The sequence below is a fragment of the Salvelinus alpinus genome, chromosome 4 (genome assembly GCF_045679555.1).
Source record: "Salvelinus alpinus chromosome 4, SLU_Salpinus.1, whole genome shotgun sequence".
Lineage (NCBI taxonomy): Eukaryota > Metazoa > Chordata > Actinopteri > Salmoniformes > Salmonidae > Salvelinus > Salvelinus alpinus.
In genome coordinates this window covers 19,944,631-19,960,905 of record NC_092089.1, presented here as the reverse complement: position 1 = coordinate 19,960,905, position 16,275 = coordinate 19,944,631, and the positions used below count along the sequence as shown (strand labels likewise).

Genomic DNA, 16,275 nt, shown 5'->3' with positions numbered 1-16,275 from the left:
AGTCAGTAACTCCATGTTCAGACCAGTCATATATAGTCTGATGCAGTCAGTAACTCCATGTTCAGACCAGTCATATATAGTCTGATACAGTCAGTAACTCCATGTTCAGACCAGTCATATCTGGTCCCAGCACACATTCCCTGTATTTAATACAATAACAAACACTCACGGATAAGTTCAGCGATGGCCTTCTGTGTTCTCCTCTCAAGCTTCTCCAGCTTCTTCGCCACGTCTCGTTTCAAATCCCTTCAAACCAGAAACAGGACATTAGATCACAACAAGGCACAGGGAAATTAACCAAGAATTATACTTGTTATACTATGAAGTATAACGTCTTAGTTAAAATGTCTTACCAGTCAGGTTTCCTGGGGGCTAGGTTGGCCAAATCCTATGGAGGAAATATGATCACATGTATTTAAAATGGTGGAAACTTAACATGAACACTAATCAAACAGTAGGCTATCTACTAACTTATCCCAGAGGGCTTTGGATATTTGAACTATTTAAAGATCACTACTTACCACTTCTTCAATGACAGACTCTGGTTTAGCTGCATCTAGCTGCTCCTTCACTTTCTCCTCCACTGGAATAACACAAAGCATGTCTTATGTACAGCTGCATCCTGTAATAGTTACAGTACCAGTCAAAAGTTTAGACACACCTACTCATTCAAGGGTTTTTCTTTATTTTTTACTATTTTCTACTTTGTAGAATAATAGTGAAGACATCAAAACTATGAAATAACACATGGAATCATGTAGTAGCCAAAAACGTGTTAAACAAATCAAAATATATATTTGAAAATGTTAGGTTCTTCAAAGTAGCCACCCGTTGCCTTGATGACAGCTTTGCACACTCTTGGCATTCTCTCAACCAGCTTCAGGAGGAATGCTTTTCCAACAGTCTTGAAGGAGTTCCCACATATGCTGAGCACTTGTTGGCTGCTTTTCCTTCACTATGCGGTCCAACTCATCCCAAACTATCTCAATTGGGTTGAGGTCGGGTGATTGTGGAGGCCAGGTCATCTGATGCAGCACTCCATCACTCTCCTTCTTGGTAAAATAGCCCTTACACAGCCTGGAGGTGTGTTGGGTCATTGTCCTGTTGAAAAACAAATGACAGTCCCACTAAGCACAAACCAAATGGGATCGCGTATCGCTGCAGAATGCTGTTGTAGCCATGCTGGTTAAATGTGCCTTGAATTCTAAATAAATCACTGACAGTGTCACCAGCAAAGCACCCCCACACCATCACACCTCCTCCTCCATGCTTCACGGTGGGAACCACACACGCGGAGATAATCCGTTCACCTACTCTGCGTCTCACAAAAACACGGCGGTTGGAACCAAAAATCTCAAATTTGAACTCATCAGACCAAAGGACACCACTAATGTCCATTGCTCGTGTTTCTTGGCCGAAGCAAGTCTCTTTTTCTTACTGGTGTCCTTTATTAGTGGTTTCTTTGCAGCAATTCGACCATGAAGGCCTGATTCACACAGTCTCCTCTGAACAGTTGATGTTAAGATGTGTCTGTTACTTGAACTCTGTGAAGCATTTATTTGGGATGCAATTTCTGCTGGTAACTAACTTATCCTCTGCAGCAGAGGGAATTCTGGGTCTTCCATTCCTGTGGAGGTCCTCATGAGAGCCAGTTTCATCATTGCGCTTGATTGTTGTTTCTCTTTGCTTATTTGAACTGTTCTTGCCATAATATGGACTTGGTCTTTTATCAAATAGGGCTATCTTCTGTATACCACCCCTACCTTGTCACAACACAACTGAATGTCTCAAACACATTAAAAAGGAAAGAAATTCCACAAATTAACAAGGCACACCTGTTAATTGAAACTGGCTCTTCAATGCCAAGAGTGTGCAAAGCTGTCATCAAGGCAAAGGGTGGCTACTTCGAAGAATCTCAAATGTAAAATATATTTTGATTTGTTTAACACTTTTTTGGTTACTACATGATTCCATGTGTGTTATTTCATAGTTTTGTAGTCTTCACTATTATTCTACAATGTATAAAATAGTAAAAATAAAGAAAAATGAGTAGGCGTGTCCAAACTTTTGACTGGTACTGTATGTACTCATCATCATCACCACAGCAGTGCCTTCCCCAAGCTACTCTCTGGAGATAACTCCTCATCACTTCAGATGTCTCACCTGAAGCAGGTTTGGCCTTGGGCACCTGTCTCTCCTTCAGCTCTTCATCCTCTGGGGTGTAGTTCCTCAGCTTCAGCTCTCTACTCAACACAAACCCTGGCTTTACTGCTGTGCATTGGTTTATACCCATAAGCTATACTATAAGCAGGTGTGTGTGTGAGAGAGTGAGAGTATGGTAAAGCACCAGGTGGTGGCAGTGTAGCCACATGTATTAGGTCCTACTCCAGAACCAGCTGAGGAACCTGAGGAGAGGAGACAGTCTACACCAAATGTATTAGGTCCTACTCCAGAACCAGCTGAGGAACCTGAGGAGAGGAGACAGTCTACACCAAATGTATTAGGTCCTACTCCAGAACCAGCTGAGGAACCTGAGGAGAGGAGACAGTCTACAGGTCTAAACCAAATGTATTAGGTCCTACTACAGAACCAGCTGAGGGACCTGAGGAGAGGAGACAGTCTACAGGTCTAAACCAAATGTATTAGGTCCTACTCCAGAACCAGCTGAGGGACCTGAGGAGAGAAGGCAGTCTACAGGTCTAAACCAAATGTATTAGGTCCTACTACAGAACCAGCTGAGGAACCTGAGGAGAGGAGACAGTCTACAGGTCTAAACCAAATGTATTAGATCCTACTACTGAACCAGCTGAGGGACCTGAGGAGAGGAGACAGTCTACAGGCCTAAACCAAATGTATTAGATCCTACTACAGAACCAGCTGAGGAACCTGAGGAGAGGAGACAGTCTACAGGCCTAAACCAAATGTATTAGGTCCTACTCCAGAACCAGCTGAGGAACCTGAGGAGAGGAGACAGTCTACAGGTCTATCCCCAAACACAGCTACAGTTTGTCATCTCTGGAGGTTACTATACCAGCCAGGGAATAAGGCCTCCCTTTATTCTGTTGAACACATCTCATTAGCATGCGCCATCTGCTCAATGGGTTAGTCTGTCTCCAGCACAGTAGATAACAGCTGAGGAGAGAGCTGGTGTCCCACATGCTACGATAGATTGTCATCTATCATCAAGGGCCCTCTTGGTGGAATTCTTAGCGAGCTTGGATGACATCTGTGTAGAATAGACAGATTGAGCCCAAAGACAGGAGAAAACCCAACCTTCAATGTATGCATCCCAAATCACCCTATTCTCTATATAGGGCCCTGGTCAAGAGTAGTGCACTATATAGGGAATAGTGCACCATTGGGAACACAGCCTGAGAACATGACTTTGAATAGGGATTCCTCCTGAGGGAGTGAACAGTGATCTGAGCATGGATCAGTGTTGAAACGGGGATACCTAGTCAGTTGTACAACTGAATGCCTTCAACTGAAATGTGTCTTCTGCATTTAACCCAACCCCTCTGAATCAGAGAGGTGCGGGAGGCTGCCTTAACCCACTGTTCCCCGGGCGCCGAAGACGTGGATGTTGATTAACTGCCTTGTTCAGGGGCAGCACGACAGATTTCTACCTTGTCAGCTCTAACCATTAGTTGAGATGTAGGCTCGGTTAGCTGGAGGAGACAGCAGAGGGCCTGTTGGGGATAGGTCTGGGTGTTGAGATGTAGGCTATAAGGTAGCTGGAGGAGACAGCAGAGAGCCTGTTGGGGATAGGTCTGGGTGTTGAGATGTAGGCTATAAGGTAGCTGGAGGAGACAGCAGAGAGCCTGTTGGGGATAGGTCTGGGTGTTGAGATGTAGGCTATAAGGTAGCTGGAGGAGACAGCAGAGAGTCTGTTGGGGATAGGTCTGGGTGTTGAGATGTAGGCTATAAGGTAGCTGGAGGAGACAGCAGAGGGCCTGTTGGGGATAGGTCTGGGTGTTGAGATGTAGGCTAGGTTAGCTGGAGGAGACAGCAGAGGGCCTGTTGGGGATGAGGCATCTATCAGAGCTAGCAGTCAACCAACAGGCAGGTCAATACTTGTGTGGATCCAGGCTGGAATGCTGTCATACTCTGGTCCACCACAGCTCAAAGCAGTCAGCTCAGAGCTACAGTGCATTCGAAAAGTATTCAGACGCCTTGACATTTTCCACATTTTGTTACGTTACAGCCTTATTCTAAAATTGCTTCATTGTTTCCCCTCATCAACCTACACAATACCCCGTAATGACAAAGTGAAAACAGGTTCGCAAATATATTAAGAATAAAAAACAGAAATACCTTATGTAAGTATTCAGAACCTTTGCTGTTAAACTCTAAATTGATCTCAGGTGCATCCTGTTTCCATTGATCATCCTTCAGATGTTTCTACAACTTGATTGGAGTCCACCTGTGGTAAATTCAACTGATTGGACATGATTTGGAAGGGAACATACCTGTCTATATGGGGTCCCACAGTTGACAGTGCATGTCAGAGCAAAAACCAAACCATGAGGTCGAAGGAATTGTCCGTAGAGGCACAGATCTGGGGAAGAGTACCAAAACATTTCTGCAGCATTGAAGGTCCCCAAGAACACAGTGACCTCCATCATTCTTAAAAATGAAAGAAGTTTGGAACCACCAAGACTCTTCCTAGAGCTGGCCGCCCGGCCAAATTGAGCAATCGGGGGAGAAGGGCCTTGGTCGGGGAGGTGACCAAGAACCCGATGGTCACTCTGACAGAGCTCTAAAGTTCCTCTGTGAAGATTGGAGAACCTTCCAGAAGGACAAACATCTCTGCAGCACTCCACCAAATCAGGCCTTCATAGTAGAATGGCCAGACGGAAGCCACTCCTTAGTAAAAAGGCACATGACAGCCCGCTTGGAGCACCTAAAGGACTCTCAGACCATGAGAACCAAGATTGAACTCTTTGGCCTGAATGCCAAGCGTCACTTCTGGAGGAAACCTGGTACCATCCCTACGGTGAAGCATGGTGGTGGCAGCATCAGGCTGTGGGGATGTTTATCAGCGGCAGGGACTGGGAGACTAGTCAGGATCGAGGGAAAGATGAACGGAGCAAAGTACAGAGAGATTCTTGATGAAAACCTGCTCTAGAGCACTCAGGACCTCAGACTGGGGCGAAGGTTTACCTTCCAACAGGACAACGCAGGAGTGGCTTGGGGACAAGTCTCTGAATGTCCTTGAGTGGCCCAGCCAGACCCCAGACTTGAACCTGATCGAACATCTCTGGAGAGACCTGAAAATAGCTGTGCAGCGACGCTCCCCATCCAACCTGACAGAGCTTGAGAGGATCTGCAGAGAAGAATGGGAGAAACTCCCAAAATACAGGTGTGTCAAGCTTGTAGAGTCATACCCAAGAAGACTTGAGGCTGTAATCGCTGCCAAAGGTGTTTAAACAAAGTACTGTCTAAAGGGTCTGAATACTTATATAAAACATGATATTTCAATGTTAAATTTTTAATAAACTTACCAACATTTCTACAAACCTGTTTTTGCCTTGTCATTATGGGGTAGTGTGTGTAGATAAGGATTTGAAATTTTTATACCAATTTAAGAAAAAGGCTGTAATGTAATAAAATGGGGGAAAAGTCAAGGGGTCTGAATACTTTCAGAATGCACTGTATTTTCCATGGACCTACAGTACCGTAGCAGTAACCTACAGGCTGGCCCTAGTGGTCAGAAAATGGGGGAAAAAACGGAACTGTTCATAATCGATCAGGCTACATGAAAGCAACAGGAAGACTTTGAGGACAGCCACATTTGCTGCATCACAACCATCTTGGTCTTTGATACCGCTGTTCTGCAATCTGAGCTCCCATGAAATTTTAATAACTACAAGGCTGGTCACAAGATATCGCTCTCAGAAGACTAACAGAGGGGTGGAAAAAAACATTTTCCAAGAAGCAAAGTGTTTGTAACCAGCGTCCATACCACGGCCAGTACTGTTCCACTCTCTTCAGAAGTACTTCCTGAGTTTGACCCACAAAACAAAACACACAAACCCAGGCTGCATCCCACACGGCACCCATAGGGCTCTTATCAAAAGCAGTGCACTAAATAGGGGATAGTGTGCCATTTGGAATGCAGCAGAGGGATTTGCAATGGCCAGCCTGTGTGCACTGCCAGCCCAGCGCTGCCTGGACTATCATTAAACATAAACAATGGGGGAAAAGCGTCTGTCCTGTAGGAGGGAGGGAGGAAGAGATGGCTGCTCTTGTTCCTGCTGCTGAAACACAGAGTCCAGTCAGCTGCAGGATATTTGTGCAGCTATTGTTTAACACAGGACACCTGCTCCAACCCAGAGTAAACACTGAACACAGGACACCTGACTGGGAGGATGAGGTGCATTTGGAGACCTGGGTCTAATTCCCTATAGGCACCCATCTGGAACAATAACAGACAAACTACCTGAAGGACGACCTGAACTTGTCCAACATGAAATGCTTGTTTTTGTTTTCCGTACTAATGAAAAGGACCCAGGAGAAACTAACCTGTGTCGCTGCTCTTCAGCTTCCTCCTCGGCCCGGTCCCTCTTCCTGTCTGGCTCCCCGTCCTCTCCATCTCTCACCTGTCAGGTGACAAACACCGGGCTACTGAGGTGACAAAACACCGGGTTACAGTGTGCATTTAGCAGAGCCGTTAGCAGCAACGCTGCTAAATCATGGCCGCCACTGCAAAATAATTATATACTTTTTAGGATGGTCAAATGTTTTCAGTGTAAACTTAAATTACTAAAACCAGATATAAAGTATGTAGAAAAGATAATGGACCTCATATATTCACTACCATTCAAAAGTTTGGGGTCACTTAGAAATGTCCTTGAAAGAAAAGTACATTTTTGTCCATTAAAATATCAAATTGATCAGAAATACAGTGTAGACATTGTTAATGTTGTAAATGACTATTGTAGCTGGAAACGGCAGATTTTTTCAAATGGAATATCTACATAGGCATACAGAGGCCCATTATCAGCAACCATCACACCTGTGTTCCAATGGCACGTTGTGTTAGCTAATCCAAGTTTATCATTTTAAAAAGGCTAATTGATCATTAGAAAACCCTTTTGCAATGTTAGCAGAGCTGAAAAGTTGTGCTGATTAAAGAAGCAATAAAACTGTCCTTCTTTAGACTAATTGAGTATCTGGAGCATCAGCATGTGGGTTTGATTACCGGCTCAAAAGGGCGTGAAACAAAGGACTTTCTTCTGAAACTCATCAGTCTATTCCTGTTCTGAGAAATGAAGGCTATACCATGCGAGAAATTGCCAAGAAACTGAAGATCTCGTACAACGCTGTGTACTACTCCCTTCACAGAACAGCGCAAACTGGCTCTAACTGGGATAGAAAGAGGAGTGGGAGGCCCCTGTACACAACTGAGCAAGAGGACAAGTACATTAGAGTGTCTAGTTTGAGAAACAGACGCCTCACAAGTCCTCAACTGGCAGCTTCATTAAATAGTACCCGCAAAACGCCAGTCTCAACGTCAACAGTGAAGAGGCGACTCTGGGATGCTGGCCTTCTAGGCAGAGTTGCAAAGAAAAAGCCATATCTCAGACTGGCCAATAAAAAGAAAAGATTAAGATGGGCAAAACAACAGACACTGGACAGAGGAAGATGGGAAAAATGTGTTATGGACAGACATCTAAGTTTGAGGTGTTCGGATCACAAAGAACATTCGTGAGACGCAGAAAAGATGCTGGAGGAGTGCTTGACGCCATCTGTCAAGCATGGTGGAGGCAATGTGATGGTCTGGGGGTGCTTTGGTGATGGTAAAGTGGGAGATTTGTACAGGGTAAAAGGGATCTTGAAGATGGAAGGCTATCACTCCATTTTGCAACGCCCTGTAGACAGCACTTAATTGGAGCCAATTTCCTCCTACAACAGGACAATGAACCAAAGCACAGCTCCAAACTATGCAAGAACTATTAAGGGAAGAAGCAGTCAGCTGGTATTCTGTCTATAATGGAGTGGCCAGCACAGTCACCGGATCTCAACCCTATTGAGCTGTTGTGGGAGCAGCTTGACCGTATGGTACTTAAGAAGTGCCCATCAAGTCAATCCAGCTTGTGGGAGGTGCTTCAGGAAGCATGGGGGGAAATCTCTTCATATTACCTTAAATTGACAACTAGAATGCCAAAGGTCTGCAAGGCTGTTATTGCTGCAAATGGAGGATTCTTTGACGAAAGCAAAAGTTTGAAGGACCCTATTATTTCGATAAATAAAATAAAAAAACATTATTTATAACCTTGTCAACGTCTTGACTATATTTCCTATTAATTTTGCAACTATTATCATGTATGTTTTCATGGAAAACAAGGAAATGTCTAAGTGACGCCAAACGTTTGAACAGTAGTATGTATGTATGTTTTAATAAGATAATCTTTGAGAACTAACAACCTCCAAAAAAAGCAGTCAGGGAGAATTTAAAATTCCCCAAATGGCCTCCCGGGTGGCGCAGTGGTCTAGAGCACTGCATCGCAGTGCTAGCTGCGCCACCAGAGTCTCTGGGTTCGCGCCCAGGCTCTGTCGCAGCCGGCCGCGACCGGGAGGTCCGTGGGGCGACGCACAATTGGCCTAGCGTCGTCCGGGTTAGGGAGGGTTTGACCGGTAGGGATATCCTTGTCTCATCGCGCTCCAACGACTCCTGTGGCGGGCCGGGCGCAGGGCGCGCTAACCGAGGGGGGCGGGTGCACGGTGTTTCCTCCGACACATTGGTCTGGCTGGCTTCCGGGTTGGAGGCGCGCTGTGTTAAGAAGCAGTGCGGCTTGGTTGGGTTGTGCTTCGGGGGACGCATGGCTTTCGACCTTCGTCTCTCCCGAGCCCGTACGGGAGTTGAAGCGATGAGACAAGATAGTAATTACTAGTGATTGGATACCACGAAAATTGGGGAGAAAAGGGGATAAAATGTATTTAAAAAAATCAAAAAAAATTAAATGCCCCAAATGGCATGGTCCCCCCATTGAGTTCGTTTTAAGAGTTGAGTCACTAGTCCCCCGTCCCCACTAGACAGTAAGTAATAAGGATCACGTCTTTTTCTTCAAGGCTAACACACCACCCACTTCTCTCCAGGACACTAACACACCACCCACTTCCCTCCAGGACACTAACACACCACCCACTTCTCTCCAGGACACTAACACACCACCCACTTCTCTCCAGGACACTAACACACCACCCACTTCTCTCCAGGACACTAACACACCACCCACTTCTCTCCAGGACACTAACACACCACCCACTTCTCTCCAGGACACTAACACACCACCCACTTCTCTCCAGGACACTAACACACCACCCACTTCTCTCCAGGACACTAACACACCACCCACTTCTCTCCAGGACACTAACACACCACCCACTTCTCTCCAGGACACTAACACACCACCCACTTCTCTCCAGGACACTAACACACCACCCACTTCTCTCCAGGACACTAACACACCACCCACTTCTCTCCAGGACACTAACACACCACCCACTTCTCTCCAGGACACTAACACACCACCCACTTCTCTCCAGGACACTAACACACCACCCACTTCTCTCCAAGACACTAACACACCACCCACTTCTCTCCAGGACACTAACACACCACCCACTTCTCTCCAGGACACTAACACACCACCCACTTCCCTCCAGGACACTAACACAACACTTTGTTTTACTGCTGCCATTTCATTATTTGTTACTTTTATTATATATTTTTTTACTTAAGAACTTTTTAAGAAAAATAAGTTAAAACATTGTTGGTTAAGGGTGTGTAAGTAAGCATTTCACTGTAAGGTCTAGTACATCTGTTGTATTCGACGCATGTGACAAATACAATTTGATGATTCATTACCTTTGAGGTCGGCCCATTTGGGATTCAAATAGAAACATTATGGGCTCGAGTAACATTGGTTTGAGGGCTGTCGAATACAAACAATGAGATCCTTGAAAAACATAGGAGTTGGTCTGAAAAATCAATACAACCTAACTGCCACGCAAACTGTGATGAGTTAGTAAAACTAACCAGGCCACAAGACAGAGGAGTGGTTCCCTGTATCAAAACATGTCATCATAAAACATACACATGTAAACAAAAAGAAAACGTTTATTTTTTATATCAGAATGATGTTGACCGTGACCCAAGTCACAAAGCATAACAATGAGGACTAGCAGGACTCCTCCCAGTCCTGCGTTTTCCTGGAGAGGCTTCCTGTCCACCAGCTGGAACAATCAAAACGGACTCATTCTCCAGTACAGTTCAACAATCACATGCTGCAGTAATGTCAACAGCCGTTCATCAAGAATAGCCTAGCTGCTGGGCCAAGCCCACTGGCGTTCCCCTTCAACGGGGTTGTCACTGGCTGGCTTAGCCAAGCACACTGAAGGACATTCCCTGATTGTGTTGCAAATAGCAACCAATTCAACAGAGGCCTGGTCAAAAGTAGTGCACTATATAGGGCGTAGGGTGCCATTTGGGAGGGAGACCAAGTCAAACGGCCAAAACGGTGGCTTGCTTGCCCTTGGAACAAACACATGTAGTGTCATTTGGAGGACGTTTGCTGCAGTAGAACAACATACCAATGTAAACAACAGGACTGAGGCTCGAGGAAGAAGCTGTAAAGTGGACCTTGGTTGTGTTGGTTGCACTCAGTCACACTGGTAGACTACATACAGTGTGTGTGTAACTGATAAATGCCAAACTCTTTTAGGCAGGGGACACAGAGCTAGGTGAGGGGCCTATCCCTAGTAGGGAAACACTGGTGCCGTATTATGTAGCTATAAGTTGAGGACCCATGATGACTAGCTATCTGTTGTGAGTGGGAGACTTTTAATAGACCATATGATCAGCCTAAATGTCTAGCTATCTGTTGTGAGTGGGAGACTTTTAATAGACCATATGATCAGCCTAAATGTCGAGGGGCCATACTGAACAAAGCATCTGCCAGCTAGCTAGCTACAAAGCAAAAAGTGTGATGATATAAAATGCATTGTAGAATACAAAATGGATCATCACACGGAGTTCTCACTACCTAAGAGCTCTATCTTGAATGACTCCTGAGACGCCCTCTAGTTTGAGACCGTATCAACAGCAGCAGAGGAACGCTCAACTGGGTTCTGTTATATGGAGGCGGAGTTGAGTTGATATCTGGTCGCAGGATTGGCTAGAACAACAACATGTAGTCACCATCAGTCAATTGTAGTAAAAATGTTCCATTCTGAAAAGGCTTACCTGTTACCTACGTTAGTCCTGTACAACTACAGTCCTTCTGCAGGGTGCTGAGATGTATACCTTTAATACAAACTTTTAATTTTTCAACGTACTATGCAAACAAATTCAATTGGGGCTATCCGGGATCCTTGGGACGTCCCTACCCTAAACCCTAACCATTTAAAAAGTCAACTTCAAATGGGGACCCAATTGAATCTTAGCTTACGTAGTACGAGCAACGAGGGGAAAGTCAGTGATTGTATTCGCTACAAGTTTTTATTTAAAGTAGGAATTTCATCACCCGGCAGAAGGACTGTGGTTGTACATAGGGACTAACATAAGTACATGTAAGGGTTTTCAGCTTTGACACTTTTACAAGAATTGACTGATGGTGGCTCAATGTTGTCAAATCAATTTGTCACATGCTTGGTAAACAACAGATGTAGACTAACAATGAAATGATTGGTAAACAACAGGTGTGGACTAACAGTGAAATGCTTTGTAAACAACAGGTGTGAACTAACAGTGAAATGCTTTGTAAACAACAGGTGTGGACTAACAGTGAAACGCTTGGTAAACAACAGTGAAATGCTTGGTAAACAACAGGTGTGGACTAACAGTGAAATGCGTGGTAAACAACAGGTGTGGACTAACAGTGAAATGCTTGGTAAACAACAGGTCGATTTGCAGGGGTACGAGGTAATTGAGGTAGATATGTACATATAACTAGGAATAAAGTGACAAACAGTAGCAGCAGTGTTTACCTTTAACTAGGCATGTCAGTTAAGACCAAATTCTTATTTTCAATGACAGCCTAGGAACAGTGGGTTAACTGCCTTGTTCAGGGGCAGAACGACATATTTGTACCTTGTCAGCTCGGGGATTCGATCTTGCAACCTTTCGGTTACTAGTCCAATGCTCTAACCACTAAGCTACGCTGCCGCCCCATGAGTCAAAAAAGTTAGTGCAAAAAGGGTCAATGGAGATCGTTAAATATTTAACTAAATAGCTACCCGGACAAACTATTTAGAAATGTTATGGCTTGGGGGGGGGTAGAAGCTGTTCAGGGTCCTGTTGTTTACGGACATATTCAATCTCTCCCTATCCCAGTCTGTTGTCCCTACATGCTTCAAGATGCCCACCATTGTTCCTGTACACAAGAAAGCAAAGGTGACTGAACTAAATTACTATCACCCCGTAGCACTCACTTCTGTCATCATGAAATGCTTTGAGAGACTAGTTAAGGATCATATCACTATCTTATCTGACACCCTAGACCCACTTCCGTTTGCTTACCACCCCAATAGATCCACAGACGATGCCATTGCTCTGCCCTATCCCATCTGGACAAGAGGAATACCTATGTCAGAACGTTCATTGACTATAGCTCAGCCTTCAACATCATAGTACCCTCCAAGCTCATCATTAAGCTCGGGCCCTGGGTCTGATCACGGCCCTATGCAACTGGTTCTTGGCCACCCCCAGGTGGTGAAGGTAGGAAACAACACCTCCACTTTACTGAACCTGAACACAGGGGCCCCACAAGGGTGCGTGCTCAGCCCCCTCCTCTACTCCCTGTTCACCCATTACTGCGTGGCCATGCACGTCTACAACTCAATCATCAAGTTTGCAGACGTCAACAGCCTGACTACCAACTAGAGGTCGACCGATTATGATTTTTCAACGCCGATACCGATTATTGGAGGACAAAAAAAGCCGATACCGATTATATATATATATATGTATTTATATATATATCATACACACATCGGCAATTTTTGTAATAATGACAATTGCAACAATACTGAATGAACAATGAACACTTTTATTTTAACTTAATATAATACATAAATAAAATCAATTTAGTCTCAAATAACATGAGAACATATATTAAAACGAACCACCAGCTTTCATGGGTCTTCAATATTCCCAGTTAAGTTTTAGGTTGTAGTGCAGAAAGCAGAGCTTGTCTGCATGGTCCCCTGTCAGTCTGCTCCTCCACGAAACACAGACCTTATTTGAAGTAGATCAAGACATTCTCTATGGAAGACATGAACGGTAAAATAACGAAGGAACCCCTTTCAAATTCAGCCGCAAGTTATTACAAGAATTATAACGCGTCGACTATTTCTCTCTAAACCATATACCTTTGACTAATCCGGAAACTATCACCTCGAAAACAAAACGTTTATTCCATTCCGTATTTTATCTAACGGGTGGCATCCATGAGTCTAAATATTCCTGTTACATTGCACAACCTTCAATGTTATGTCATAATTACGTAAAATTCTGGCAAATTAGTTCGCAAAGAGCCAGGCGGCCCAAACTGTTGCATATACCCTGACTCTGCGTGCAATGAACGCAAGAGAAATGACACAATTTCACCTGGTTAATATTGCCTGGACTAGTTAACTGTAAGGTTGCAAGATTGGATCCCCTGAGCTGACAAGGTTAAAAATCTGTCGTTCTGCCTCGTTCCGAGGCCGTCATTGAAAATAAGAATGTGTTCTTAACTGACTTGCCTAGTTAAATAAAGATTAAATAAAAGGTGTAAAAAAATTATATCGGCAAATCGGCGCCCAAAAATCCCGATTTCCGATTGTTATGAAAACTTGAAATCGGCCCTAATTAAATCGGCCATTCCGATTAATCGGTCGACCTCTACTACCAACAATGACGAGACCGCATACAGGGAGGAAGTGAGGACCCTGGCGGAGTGGTGCCAAGAAAATATAAATCACTCCCTCAAGAAAACGAAGGAACTGATCATGGAAAACAGCTTCTATATCAAGGCCATCAGACTGTTAAATAGCCATCACTAGCCGGTTACTCAACCCTGCACCTTAGAGGCTGCTGCCCTATATACATAGACATGGACACATTGGTCACTTTAATAATGTTTACACACTGCTTTACTCATCTCATATGTATATACTGTATTCTATTCTACTGTATTTCAGTCAATGCCACTCCGACATTACTCGTCCTAATATTCATATTTCTTAATTCCATTCTCTTACTTTTAGATTTGTGTATTGTTGTGAATTGTTAGATACTACTGCACTGTTGGAGCTAGGAACACAAGCATTTTGCTACACCCGCAATAACATCTGCTAAATATGCGTTTCCAATACAATTTGATTAGATGGTTCCAGACTTGGTGCATTGGTACCGCTTGCCGTGCGGTAGCAGAGAACAGTCATAACCACTTGGGTGGCTGGAGTCTGACAATACAATTTGTAGGTGCTTCCTCTGACACCGCCTGGTATAGAGGTCCTGGATGGCAGGAAGCTCGGCTCCAGTGATGTACTGGGCCGTACGCACTACCCGCACTACCCTCTGTAGCTCTTAGAGATGTGGACAGCGAGTAACTTGAAGCTCTCAACCCGCTTCACTACAGTCCTGTCGATGTGAACAGGGGTGTACTTGGCCCTTCTGTTTCCTGTAGTCCACGATCAGCTCCTTTGTCTTGCTGACATTGAGGGAGCGGTTGTTGTCCTGGCACCACACTGTCAGGTCTCTGACCTCCTCCCTATAGGCTTTCTCATCGTCGCAGGTGATCAGGCCTACCACTGTCGTGTCATCAGCAAACTTAATGATGGAATTGGAGTTGTGCTTGGCCACGCAGTTGTGGGTGAACAGGGAGTACAGAAGGGGACTAAGCACGCACCCCTGAGGAGCCCCCGAGTTAAGAGTCAGCGTGGCGGATGTGTTGTTGCCTACACTCACCACCTGGGGGGCGGCCCGTCAGAAAGTCCAGGATCCAGTTGCAGTCGGAGGTGTTCAGTTCCAGGGTCCTTAGCTTAGTGATGAGCTTGGAGGGCACAATGGTGTTGAACGCTGCACTGTGACGTTAGTCAATGTATTCTCGCGTGAACAGATTGCGTCATCTGTGGATCTGTTGGGGCGGTATGCGAATTGGAGTGGGTCCAGGGTGTCTGGGATGATGGTGTTGATGTGAGCCATGACCAGCCTTTCAAAACATATCATGGCTACAGATGTGCTTACTAAGGGGCGATAGTCATTTAGACAGGTTGTTGCTAGCAAATCCCATGACCAGTTATCAAAACAACTCTGAGAGAACAAAGTTGAGCGTTCTCGGCTAATATCAACAGTTGATTAATGAACTAACATATTTGAGTAAATTATCCCATCATAGCTAGCTAGCTAATTTCACCATCAGTTCACAACTAGCATAGCAAGCTAAATACAGACAACTAGTTAGCTAGCATAGTAGTTATCTAACTAGCTAACCATGTAGAATCTGTTATTTGAGATTCCAGTTAATCCGTTTTGCACAGCTAACGTTAGCTAGCTATGTACATTTCAAACGAATATCAAGGGCAATGCTGTGTGTAACTAGCTCCTGTTCTTTCCATCAGCTAGCTAACGTTACCTAGCTAACACAAACAGCTGGTAGCGAGCTTGCTAATTCTATGTTTGTACTGTTTACAACACAGACAATGTTATTGCTGGGTGATACTCACTTGAAGTTGTCGACCTCTCAAAGCTTTAAGTCTTTCTTTCCTTTTTAACGCTTGTTCCTGTAGTGAACCAACCGACTGCTCCATTTTTGTTTCACGTTGTGTTGTCGTGGTTCGGAAATCGATTCATAAGGCTACTCTCAAAGGTTTAGAAGCGAGTGCTGAGCGCATCGATTCATGGCCTGAACATCTGAGCAAATAGGCAGGCTACTGGGGCCTACTGTATTAAATGATGTGCAAAATAATAACACACTAATATCATCAGAATATCTTAGAAAATATGTGTTTTTTAAAACCTATGCATTTACTAGAGCAAAATTAGAAGGCAAAATTATACCAAATTATAAGGCTGCAAAGCATGCAATAATGTCACAAGACATCATGATCAACAATCAGGCCTATATAATGTTTTTCAATGCAAATAAAACATCAAACTATATGGTTGCCTTGTACAACATTGGCACCTTGTTTACTGAGCAAATATGCAGGGGTGCAAAAAATAAACATTTAATTTGATCTTGGAAGGCTTTTTATTTGAAATAAGTTGTGGTTCAGTTGACC

The 16,275-nt window shown here is 44.3% G+C and overlaps 1 protein-coding gene across 1 annotated transcript; it reads right to left on the bottom strand.

Annotated features, from left to right (window-relative positions):
* Positions 1–118: 118 nt before the first annotated feature.
* ccdc12 (coiled-coil domain containing 12) lies at positions 119–15,866 on the bottom strand. Its single transcript, XM_071395898.1, has 6 exons — positions 15,718–15,866; positions 6,526–6,602; positions 2,164–2,243; positions 522–583; positions 354–388; positions 119–246 (listed from the first exon to the last, which is right to left on the bottom strand). Exons 1-6 carry the CDS (start codon positions 15,799–15,801, stop codon positions 147–149), a joined length of 438 nt encoding a protein of 145 aa, XP_071251999.1. The 5' UTR covers positions 15,802–15,866; the 3' UTR covers positions 119–146.
* Between the last annotated feature and the right edge of the window lie 409 nt (positions 15,867–16,275).

Excerpts from the sequence above, each read along its gene's own strand:
- ccdc12 (XM_071395898.1), bottom strand. The coding sequence starts at position 15,801 with ATGGAGCAGTCGGTTGGTTCACTACAGGAACAAGCGTTAAAAAGGAAA. Across the intron at positions 2,244-6,525 it reads GCTGAAGAGCAGCGACACAG|AGAGCTGAAGCTGAGGAACT; the intron begins GTTAGTTTCTCC and ends TGTGTTGAGTAG. Across the intron at positions 389-521 it reads AGTCTGTCATTGAAGAAGTG|GATTTGGCCAACCTAGCCCC; the intron begins GTAAGTAGTGAT and ends TTTCCTCCATAG.